This window comes from Orcinus orca, chromosome 3 (assembly GCF_937001465.1).
Source record: "Orcinus orca chromosome 3, mOrcOrc1.1, whole genome shotgun sequence".
Classification (NCBI taxonomy): domain Eukaryota; kingdom Metazoa; phylum Chordata; class Mammalia; order Artiodactyla; family Delphinidae; genus Orcinus; species Orcinus orca.
Window position 1 is genome coordinate 147,468,247 of NC_064561.1, and position 12,109 is coordinate 147,480,355.

Sequence of the window (12,109 nt, forward strand, 5' to 3'; positions counted from 1 at the left end):
ATGTGGAATTTGAAAAGGGCTCCATCTCAGAGAAAGGGATTATAGACCAAGAAAATCAGCAGAAGGCTGTCTCCTGCAATATTAAAATATTTATATCCAATATTTTTTTAACAAAAAAGTAAGCTTCTCAAAATGGACACCAATATTTCAGAATACAGTGATGTTGTTTAATTCATTTCTCAATTCCAATAAGGTCAAAAATTTGTCCTTTTGTGGGATTCTTTACCCTCTTTTTTTCCAGCTAAAATTTTATCCCCAATTCAAGGTCATTTATTTTAGAATAAAAGCTTTTGTTTATAAAAATCTTAAGAAGAGGATATGTGAATGGGTCGGTTTAGTAACAATTGCCACTGTTGGGGTGTGAGGGGTGGGGGACAAAACAGGTAAACAAAATCTCAACAAGTAGGGTCTGTCAATTGCTAGAGACAACAAGAATCACAAAAATTAACCTTCTTTAACCCAACTTATGCATTCTAATTGATTCAGAACAATAATAGTCTCACTTAAAATAGTATGCAACTTCATTTCCAGACTCTGAAATTTCTTGCTAAGGAGGTGGAGAAAGTCAGCTCTGAGACTCAAAGGTGATCAATGGCCTCTTTGTTGGTGACAGTACCACCTCCTCTCTTTCAGACAATGAGTCATGAGGTTTGGCCTTGGAAATGAAAGGTTAAAGGAAAATACAACTTTAAGAAGGAAAGTAAAATCCATCAATTCAGCATCGGCAAATGATTAACCCCATTTTGTCTTGTTCATTTATTTGCTTATTCATTAATTCATTCATCTGGTGACATTAAAAATCATTTAATGATTTTTAATATGCCAAGAAGGGTTTCCCTGGTGGCGCAGTGGTTGAGAATCTGCCTGCCAATGCAGGGGACACGGGTTCGAGCACTGGTCTGGGAAGATCCCACATGCTGCGGAGCAACTAGGCCCATGAGCCACAACTACTGAGCCTGCGCGTCTGGAGCCTGTGCTCCGCAACAAGAGAGGCTGCAATAGTGAGAGGCCCGCGCATCGCGATGAAGAGTGGCCCCCGCTTGCTGCAACTAGAGAAAGCCCTCGCACAGAAATGAAGACCCAACACAGCCAAAAATAAATAATAAAAAAATAAATTTAAAAAAATATGCCAAGAAACGTGAGCTTGAAAAAATATCTATCTATCCAGCTATTATTAAAATAAGAGGCACATCATTTCAGTTAGTGGCATAGGCAGTGTTGGAGTTAGATGCAGCATGGTCAAGCGGTAGCTCCGTCACATAAAAGCTGTGTCACATTTTTCTGTCAGTTAGCCCTTTATCCTACCATGTAAAATAGAGACAATCTCTGCCTTATGAACTTAAAGTGAGATAGATATCTGTAAAGCACATTGCACGGGGCCCAGGACTGAGTAAGCTGGTATTATCATTAGAAGCTATAGAACTAATATTGCCCACACTCTAGGATAAAAGATACACATCAGTAATTATAATGCGCTGTGATCATCCCTATAGCAGTGAAATGCTTAGTGATATATAAAATGAATTAATAGCCAAAAATTTATCCAAACAAACAAAACAAACCTCAAGTACTATGTTAAATAAAAGTGGTGAAAGCAAGCATCCTTATCTTGTTCTTGATCTTGGAGGAAAAACTTTCCATCTTTCCCATTGATACAATGTTTGCTATGGGTTTTTCATATATGGTTTTTATTATGTTGAGGTGGTTTCCTTCCATCCTGGTTTGTTCAAGGTTTTTAATCATGAAAGAGCATTGGATTTTGTCAAATGCCTCTTCATCAATTGAAATCACCATGTGAGTTTTGTTTCCTTTATTCTGTTACTGTGGTGTATTACACTGAATGATTTTCTTATGTCAAAATATTCATTCAGGAATAAATCCCACTTGATCAGTGTACAATTCTTTTAAAATGCTGCTGAATTTGGTTTGCTATTATTTTGTTGAGGACTTTTGTATCAGTGTTCATAGGGATATTGGTATATAGTTTTCTTTACTTGTAGTTTATTTGTCTGGTTTGGGTATCAGGGTTGGGCTAGTCTCATGGAATGAGTTAAAAAGTGTTCTGTAACCTTCAACTTTTTTGAAAAGTTTAAGTACTGGCATTTGTTATTCTTTAAATGTTTGGTAGAATTCACCAAAGTGAAGCCATCAGGTCCAGGGCTTTTCTTTTGGGGGGAGGAGATTTTTAAAAATTTTTATTACTGATTCAATTTTCTTACTAGTTATAGGTCTATTCACATTTCCTATTTCTTCATGATTTAGTCCTGGTAGGTTTTGGGTTTCTAAGAAGTTGTCCATTTCATTTAGGTTATCCAATTTGTTAGCGTCCAATTACTCTTAGTACTCTCGTATAATCCTCTTTATGTCTGTAGAATCAGTAGTGATGTCCCCATTTCAATTTATTTTAGTAATTTAAATCTTCTCTTTTTTTCATAGTCCAACTAGTTAAAGGTTAGTCAGTTTTGTTGATCTTTTCAAAGAACTAACTTTTAATTTCATTAATATTCTCTATTATTTTCTATTCTCTGTTTCATTCATCTCTGCTCTAATCTTTATTATTTCCTTCCTTCTGATAACTTGAGTTTAGTTTGTTCTCCTTTTTCTAGTTCCTTATTTTGTAAAGTTAGGTTGTTGATTTGAGATATCTCTTGTTTGTTTTTTGGTTTGTTTGTTTGTTTGTTTGTTTTGCAGTACGCGGGCCTCTCACTGTTGTGGCCTCTCCCATTGCGGAGCACAGGCTCCGGACACGCAGGCTCAGCAGCCATGGCTCACGGGCCCAGCCGCTCCGCGGCATGTGGGATTTTCCTGGACCGGGGCACGAACCCGTGTCCCCTGCATTGGCAGGTGGACTCTCAACCACTGCGCCACCAGGGAAGCCCTCTCTTGTTTTTTAATATAAGCATTTATGGCTATAAGTTTCCCCCTTTGCACTGCTTTCATTGTGTCCCATATGTTTTGGTATGCTCTGTTTTTATTTCCATTCATCTTAACTATTTTCTAACTTCTTTTGTGATTTCTTCTTTGATCCATTGGTTGTTTAAGAGTGTGCCGTTTAATTTCCACAAATTTGTGAAATTTCCAGTTTTATTTCTGTTATTGATTTTTAACTTCTTCCCGTTGTGGTCAGAGAAGATACTATGTATGATGTCTATCTTTTAAAATCTATTGAGGCTTAATTTGTGGGCTAACATATGGTTTATCCTGGAAAATGTCCCCTGTGCACTTGAGAAGAATGTGTATGCTGTTGCTGTAGGGAATGTTCTGTATGTGTCTATTAGATCTAGTTGGTTTATTTTGTTAAGTCCTCTGTTTCCTTACTTATCTTCTAGTTGTTCTGTCCATTGTTGAGAGTAGAGTTTGGAAGTCCCCAACTATTATTATAGAACTGTCCACTTCTCCAATTGTCAGTTTTTGCTTCATATATATTGATGGTCTGTCATTAGGTTTGTAAACGTTTATAATTGTTATGTCTTTTTGCTGTATTATACATTAATATATAATGTCCTTCTTTGTCTCTTATAACTTTTTGATTTAAAGTCTATCTTGTCTGATATTAATATAGCTAGCTCTTCTCTCATTTGGTTACTATTGCATGGACTATATTTTTCCATCCTTTCACCTTCCATGAATTTTCCATGTTTACTTTGTATGAACTTTCTAATTTCTGTTATTCTAAATCCTATTATTAATTGTAAAGGTAATGCAGCTGATTCTTCTAGTTTTCCAGGGAGGCAATATTATCAACTGAAAATACTATATATTGCAGACATGCTGAGTTTGAGTGTCTTGTTCTGACTTTAATAGCACTAGTGTTTCACATTAAGCATGATATTGGTGGTTGCTTTCCACATAGACACTCAAGTTTGCCTGTGCACGAGACAGAGACGCTGTGAGACTGCCTTTCGTCAGCTGTTCTTTTCAGTGCAATGGTAAGCCATTGCCTTCTTCAACAGAGACAGATCTGACTCTGTTTCCTTACATGTGAAATGTGTATTTAACATATTCCTCTATCCTAGTACGGGGACTGAAATGTTTTACCCCTTAAACCTTTAAATTTCACTAAGAATTTTCCAATAAGCTGTCAAACTTCAGGTTGCCCATCTATCTGGTTTTGGTCTCATTTCACATGTGCTTGCGTCTGCTGCATGCAGATTTTATTTTACTTTCATATTAATCTGCTGCTGCTGCCTGCAATTTGATTCTAAGCAGAATATTAAAGGAAACAGAGAACATTTAAAAAGATGCATGATCCTTGTATGTACTGCACAACCCTCATTATAACTACTAAAGGGACATTCTCATGAAATGAATTCATAATTGATATTCTCTGATGAGACCTCAGAAATCAAATTCCTTTGAAATACAAGGCACTTTGACATCATGAGCATCTAATGACGTAGAATGAAACGTGATGGTAGTCCTCCTTCTAAGATGACTTAAAAAAAAAGAAAACACTCTAATTTAGCTCTATGGATTTCAGCCTGAGATGGTTTATCAATGAACAGACATGGAAACAAGTTGAGGAGAGGTTATCCTCAAAATTCAGGCCTATTCTGGATATGATACATATGTGTCTGGAGCAGTTAGAGGAGGGATAGGATGATGAGAGGAGGAAGTGAAAATAGGAAAGTAACATTTACGTCTGGGGCTTGAGAGTAGGAAGATAAACAGGTGCAAACCCTAACTTGCCCTTATCTCCTCAATTTCACTCTGAGCGAATAATCAGTCCCTAATTTCTTCCTTGGTCAAAAACTTCTCTAATTCATTCAGTGAATTCAGAAATAGAATAGAACAACTAAACAATGAAAGAAATTTGTGCTAGCCACAGAAGTTGTTTCACTATTGGGTCACATTCTAAAACACATTTGCTAATTCTGTCTATCTTTTCTGTCACTCATTATTTTCATTCTTTTATAGCTTTCACTCTGTTCTAATCTTCTTGTAACTTCTCTCTTTTTATAAGGAAGCTTTTAATGTAAGTCCACGTTCTAAATGACTTTATATCAACAGTCTGAAAGGATAGTGAAGAAACTTGACTTTTTCTATTGCTGGCAACTTTAAGTTAATAAACAGGTATAATATACATATTCTCCAAATTTTAAAAAACAATATATTGTTTTGAGAATTTCAATGAATGAAAAATGGCCTAAAAGCTATACCTGGAACAACCAATGAATGGTTTGTGACCCTGTTTAAACATTTCTTTGTTCTATTTTGAAAACTTGATTTTCAGTAATTCTGTCATATTAGTTTAGTACAGACGTTGAAACTGAGAAAAATTCTGACAAAAATAACTGCCTGATCATGATTAAGTTGAAAAAGAACAAATAGAAGGATTGGCTTGAAGAAAACAGAAAGTGACTTAAACTCAGTTAGCATAACATTTTTGATGGTATATTTTTAAATTATTATAAAATTTAAAATTTATGCTAAAATATACATTGTCACACTCATGACTGAAAATAGAGGGATTGGAGAAGCCTGCAGAATGGGAGAAAAGTAGGGAACATCTTTAGTCTAATAAAGAGAAGCTGCCTGAGTAATCCAGCCTTTCTTAGGAAGAACTGTGCTTTAGGCAGTGTTGGGTTTTATCTATCCCCTTGGCTTCCTTCTTCCCTCAGCACCTGGTATCCTCACCTGACCTCTTGGATTTCCAGAGTCCCTACTCTGATAGATCGCAGCACTATATTGTTCCTATTTTCCTTATGTCTTACCATTGAAATTTGGCCACCTATGCTTGTTTCTTAAGGTTCTGGTTTTTGATTAGCTGAAAACATATGGTGTCTGAGTCAGGCTGGAGCTCACTGAACAAAGAGATTTAGCATAGACTATGGTAAGTAGAATGGAAAGGGGAATCTTACAGAATTAGAGCACAGCTAGGCCTAAAGGCTTCTAGTTTCTGCTTCTCTCTTCTTTTTTCTCGGTTCTCTGCCTCCATTCTCAGCCCCTGTTAACCCCTCATGGGGGCCTCTAGTTGTCTTCCTCTGTCTTTATCCCTGCCTCTCCTAGTCTCAATTGGCTTCATCCCCATTCAGCTTTTCAGGAAAGCACCTTGATTCGGCCCACTCATTTTTTCGTGCTAGGCCGTTGGTCGCCAGCTTGTCACAGATTCCCTCCCCAAAGTGCCCACTCCTCTCCCCCTAAAAGGTGGCTGTAGTCAACAGGACCCATGAGATCAGGGACTCTTGGCAGGGCAGGAATTCCTTTAAAGAGTCTGCTGGCAGGAAGGCAATGCTTGTATCTGGAACAGATGTTTTGGGACATTTGGGAGTCCTGAAGCTCTTCAGACTTGGGGCTGCCCTGCCGAGGGACTGGTGAGTTTGGCAGAACATCTTGCTTCCTTTAGGTGATCCACTGGGTTTGGGAGACACTGAGGGAATAAGAGGAATCTCAGAAGGCTTTCTTCAGCATCAGCAGCATGCTGTAAGTTTCACTTGAGAATACTTTCCCCCGTCTGAAATTGTGATTACATTCTGCCTAGATTCTAAGACATCTTGGCTTCCTGGTGAGGCATAGGTGAACACTGCCCAACATACATGCCTCTTAGTGTGTTTTATTGATTACATAACATGAAAAGTTAGGTCAGCTCTGGTGAGGTTTCCCTAACACACTTTTCTTTCAGTATTGGCCGCTGGAAGACCTGCGTATTGATGTGAGTGGCCTTGGGAAGAAAGAAATCCCATCTTCTGCGTAACGAGCTCGGAGAGAATAAACAAGGATAAGTGTAAGGAGGTCAGCTGTCGGTCCCTAGGTGCAGAGCTTCATCTGAAAAGCCCCAAGCAGCTGATTACCCTGGGTTACACAGAATCTAGTCTCTTTTCCCTGTCTGCCTCTCTCCTTCAAGTGCACACACACACACACACACACACACACACACACACACACACACAAGTTCACTTCCACTCATTAAATTTATCATCCATTGTCAGATCTGACTTTCTTATGTACACCTAGCTGTACGCTGAATTTTCTGCACGCAGAGCCAGCCTATCTCCCTTTCCCGATCTGTAACATCATTCAAACAGGCATTCAATGTGACAAGGTCTCAATGAGTTCAAGGATGTTTGTTTCTTTTGGAAAAATATACATCCGCTGGCTCAGTCTTTCTCCCTCTGTTTTTCTGACTCTCTCTCCTTTTTCATGCAAACGTACACCGAGTCTCTCACAACACGTGCGAATAAATGTCTCGAGGGCTCCTGAGTTCAATGTCACGCTGGGCAGAAGTGGAGCAAGAGTGGAGGGAGAGCGTGCGGCGTGCGGGCGGGGAGACTCCCTTTCCAGCCAGCAGAGGGCAGCCGCCGGGAGGCGCTGGCGCGCGAGGGCTGAGCGGAGCCTCGCCTCGCTCGGACAGCCTCAGCCTCAGCACCTGGCGCGCCGGAGCGGGGAGCGCAGCCACTGAGGGCAGCGGCGGCGGCGGGAGCCAAGCGCGCAGCGAGCAGCGGCGCGGGCGGGAAGCAGAAGCCGCCGCCGCCGCCGCCGCCGCCGCGACGGGCAGCCGGGCTCGGCGGCCGCCGGATCGGGCCCCTGCCCCCTCCGCTTCGTGTCCCCGGCGCTGGGCGGCCGGCGAGTCTGGAGCCCGCGCCGTCGCCGGCCGCGTCCCCCGGGCATGGAAGGAGGCGGCAAGCCCAACTCGTCGTCCAACAGCCGGGACGATGGCAACAGCGTCTTCCCCACCAAGGCGCCCGCGACGGGCGCGGGGCCTGCCGCGGCCGAGAAGCGCCTGGGCACCCCGCCGGGGGGCAGCGGGGCCGGCGGGAAGGAGCAGGGCAATTCCGTGTGCTTCAAGGTGGACGGCGGCGGCGGCGGCGGCGAGGAGCCGGCCGGGGGCTTCGAGGACGCCGAGGGGCCCCGGCGGCAGTACGGCTTCATGCAGCGGCAGTTCACCTCCATGCTGCAGCCCGGGGTCAACAAATTCTCCCTCCGCATGTTTGGGAGCCAGAAGGCGGTGGAGAAGGAGCAGGAAAGGGTTAAAACTGCAGGCTTCTGGATAATCCACCCCTACAGCGATTTCAGGTGAGGACTCCCTGTCGCCGCCCCACCCTCCCTTCCGGGCGCGCCCTTAAACGCGCTTCCCCGCTCTTGGGAGGGGGCGCACGGGGACTCGCGGGGACTCGCGGGGAGGGGGTGCCGGGCTGGCGGCGGGCGGCGCCGCCGGAGGCTTGCACTCGGGCGACAGGCTCGACTCTTCCACAACTAGTTTCCACCCAGGAGGAGGTTGTCTGATGTGCTCCTGTTGCCCGGGCACCCCGGGGAGGTTCTCCTGCTTTGCCTCGGGAACTTTGGGGCCAGGTCGGGCAAGAAGGCCACGGTGACCCCCGGATGGGAGGATGCTAAGTTGTGCAGGGAAACTTTCCCTTCGGAGATGAGAGTGTAAGAAAGTGGCCAGAAAGTCGTCTTGGGGGTGTCACCCTCCCTCGCGCTACTCCCCCAAGAAGTGGGTCCCTCCCAGAGGGGAAGAAGGCGCCCCTGGGTTTGAGGAGAGGATGGGGCGACCGGAGACAGTGACTCACAGGTCCCAGCCGGTCCAGCCTCTCTCGCCTGTGGGGAGTGTTATTAGTCTGTCTCTCAAATGCTTATAGTCGCTGGGTATCCTCAGTGCCTTGCTTCAGGATAGTGGCTGGCAGGCTGAGGATTGGTAATTTGCGCTTGGAGAGTCCCTGACTTGAGATTTCAGTGGAGCTGGCGCTGCCAGGTGGGGCAGGAGCGTGACAGGAAGCCTCGAGTTCCCGAAACGGAGACAGGGGGCGTTTCCAGAGCCCCCTTCCTGAAACACAGGAACACCCTTTCTTGACCTTGCTACTAGTCTATTTCAGAAATTTCTTTCCCGTTTCCCAACTCGGGAACAAGGGCAGGAGAGCTGTCAGCTGTCAAGGAAACTCTGCTTCGGCGAATTAAAATTAAGACATTTCCTGATCTTATTTGTCGCCCAAGTATTCATTCGGTTATAAGCATGTTTAGAGATTATCAAATGAAGGTCGTGAAGTAGATCCTCTTATTAGTGCGCGAACACCCTGCTGTCACGTTATATTAGCGCCGGAAGAAGGCTGGGCTTTTAATTTAAAAAAAAAACCCACAAAAAAACCAAAATTAAAACTCTGGGTGACATCTATCTATCCATTTATTGCTGAAATTTTTCGGAAAGGAAAAAGAAGAAAAACAGTGTGTGCACAAACTAAGAAGTTTTAATAGGCGGCTGTTAAACAGCCAACGAATGTAGCAATAAAAAGAAGCATTACTTTGAGTTATGTTTACAAGCTAAGGGACATTGCCTTCAACTCCACGCCTTAATGGGAGCTGTCCACAGTTCTGAATGACATTAGCTATGGAAAACCCATACTCCTGCCACACAAAGCCTTGGAGCAACTAACTGTCTTCACCTTCTCTGAGATATCTATACACAACATATATTCTCAGAAATAAGTAGCCACTATTATTTATGAATAGGGTGAATAGATTTTAGGAAGTGTGGAATGTGTAAGGTTCTTACTTGCAAAACCACATAGCAAAGTCCAAAGGAGGACTTATAAAACCTAACAACATTTTAGTCTATGGAAAATGAAGAGTTTGACAGAAAAAATGTTCATATGAAAAGGATCTACTAAATAATCAAACATATTTCCTCCATTAGATACTTATAGAAACAAACTTATGAATGGCCCTGTTCTAAGGTATATAAGATTTTCATGTTCTTTAGAATTTTAAAGGTTGAAATAAAATGTAGAATACTATCTGTACCTCAGTCTTCAATGGAAATATATTGCAACCCATATTATAATTTTTTCATGAAAAAACTTTACATGGAAACAGCCTTCAGTCTTAATAAGAAAAGTAAGCATAGCTTTCCAGAAATATATGTAGTTCAATATTTACATGCAAATAAAATGCTAAACTTTGTTTATTTAATTTCACACTCAATTAAATGGTTACTTATGATACTTTTATTTCTTGAACAGTGTGAAAAGAGACTACACTTTTTCAAAATGGTAGACTATATCAAATAATTAAACTTTCATCAGTTACTACATAAAAACCATGGGGCCACCTTTCAGGAATCGGCATACTGTGCCAAAATCTTTTGAATGAATGAAATTCATGAAATTAAAGATTCTCCACATTTTCCCAAGTGAATCATATGAGACAAAATATCTCTTTAAAACAAAAAAAATTGTTACTAAACAGAGGAAGAAATTGAAATCAGTTGATGGTTTAACTTTATCATGCATTTTAAAGAAATGAGAGATGATTAAAGAGTGCTCTAATACCCTAAACAAACTCTACTGTGGAACAGTTTGGAATATTTGATTTTCCCTTGCATAATTGGAAAAAGGAAATGATAGACATAAATTAAACAGCTACTATGATTTAGGTTTTTAACTGGAAGGAATCTGAAAAAAATAGATTTAAAAACTCACAAGTACTATATACACCGGTTTTCTAAAATGACAAACTAAGGAAGAAATATAAATACTTGCTTGCATATGTTTAAGTCTTATTAGTATTTCATTGATGTCTTTACATGATCTTAATACCAATATAGGATTTCTCAAAATCTATAACATGTCAGGATAACATAATGAAAAAAGCAAAAATAAGAAAGACAATTCTGGCAGTATTTTTTTTTTTCCTAAAGGAAAAGCCATATGGGAGTAATCACCCACACAACAGAAATGTTATAGTCGTGATCTCTTCACCTCAGACCCTTCCCTGGTGAAGACACTTTAAGGGAAGTGCTTTGCTATGTTTCATACAAATGCCAAACTTAAGCTCAGTAATCATCTAGTGGCTGAAAAAGTGACACTTAAGAATACATTTCCATGGAGAACGGGGGAGATACCAGAAATTAAACATACCCAGGGCTTTTTCCTTCACTATCCTAAGCCTTTGCAGGGCCAGCTAAGTTTTGCAGGCAGCTCTTTGGTCAGCCCCACACTGCTGAGTGTAGCATGAGTTCGCCACTCCAGGGCATGTCAGGACTTTAACGCTGTGGCTAGCGGTCTAGTCCCTTCTCAGGATGATTGATTTCTAAGTCAGGCTCCTTTCTCCTTCCCTCAGGCAGCAGGGCTGTGCTCCCACTGAGACTCCCAGAGAGCTAGCTCGGTGTTGCTCTCACCCGCCTGGGCCCAAGAGTGCTATTGCTGTGTCTGGAGGGTAGTTTTCTCCTACCTCTGGTGTAAGTAGGGCAGAAGCCCTGTATTTCCCTTCCTTCTCAGGGGAGGATGATGTTAGAAACCTTCAGGGACTAAAGAGGCGTCAAATACCATCAATACTGTTGGAAATAGCTGGGGGGGAGCTAGAGAATTTAGTAAAAAAAAAAATTGTATGTTTTTGTTTATACCATGGTATATAATCACCCAAACTAGGGAAAATATAGTTACTTAAAAAATAAGATTACACTGATTTTTGTGTGGTGAGGACATGGTCTCAGTCTTACTGAGTTTCATGTGAACAACACACACACACACAAATAATTTAATTTGAAGGTTAAGTATGATTTTGAGATTACTAACAGTGATTTTACATTTATTAGCTAAAACTTTACCTTTCATTCATTAAATAAAAAAGTGACACTGGTCAAGCATTGTGCTTTCATAGCCAATCCATAGTTACGATATAATCATTCAAGTACATTGAAAGAATAGCTAGAGGACCTTTGTGGATGTTTGTTATTACGTGAGTAATTTACCTTAGAAGAATTTATCAACAGATTATTTGTCATTTCAGAGATTCTGACATTATTTTGTTGGATCATGCTTACATAAGTGCTTTTTTTAAAAAGAATGCTCCCATTCCATATATATTGCCAGCAAACCTCTTGCCTCTGGTAAGGGAGGAGATTTTATATCTTGACTCATTATTTCTTCCACTGCTTTTCATCAATTAGTGTGAATAACTGTGAAAAGCTTATTGTGTCGTAAGTACACAAGGATTCTAGAGATGGGAGTCACTTCCTGAAGATTCTGCCATATCTGGGCTTCCGTTTCTGCCTCATGTTGCATCTACAACTGTGCTGATGTCAGAGATCACTGATGTGTTCATTAGTGAAGGGAAGCTTCCTCCATAGAACAGTTAGTCAGAGAGAGAACGCTTGTTTCTAGGAGCTTCTCCTGAG

The 12,109-nt window shown here is 41.5% G+C and overlaps 1 protein-coding gene across 1 annotated transcript in view; it reads left to right on the top strand.

Annotated features, from left to right (window-relative positions):
* Positions 1-7,320: 7,320 nt before the first annotated feature.
* Positions 7,321-12,109, top strand: part of HCN1 (hyperpolarization activated cyclic nucleotide gated potassium channel 1) — a 372,322-nt gene continuing 367,533 nt past the window's right edge. Inside the window, exon 1 of the mRNA XM_004265943.4 lies at positions 7,321-8,013. Coding sequence (XP_004265991.1) covers positions 7,607-8,013 — 407 coding nt within the window. The 5' untranslated portion in view covers positions 7,321-7,606. The remainder of the gene's footprint in view (positions 8,014-12,109) is intronic.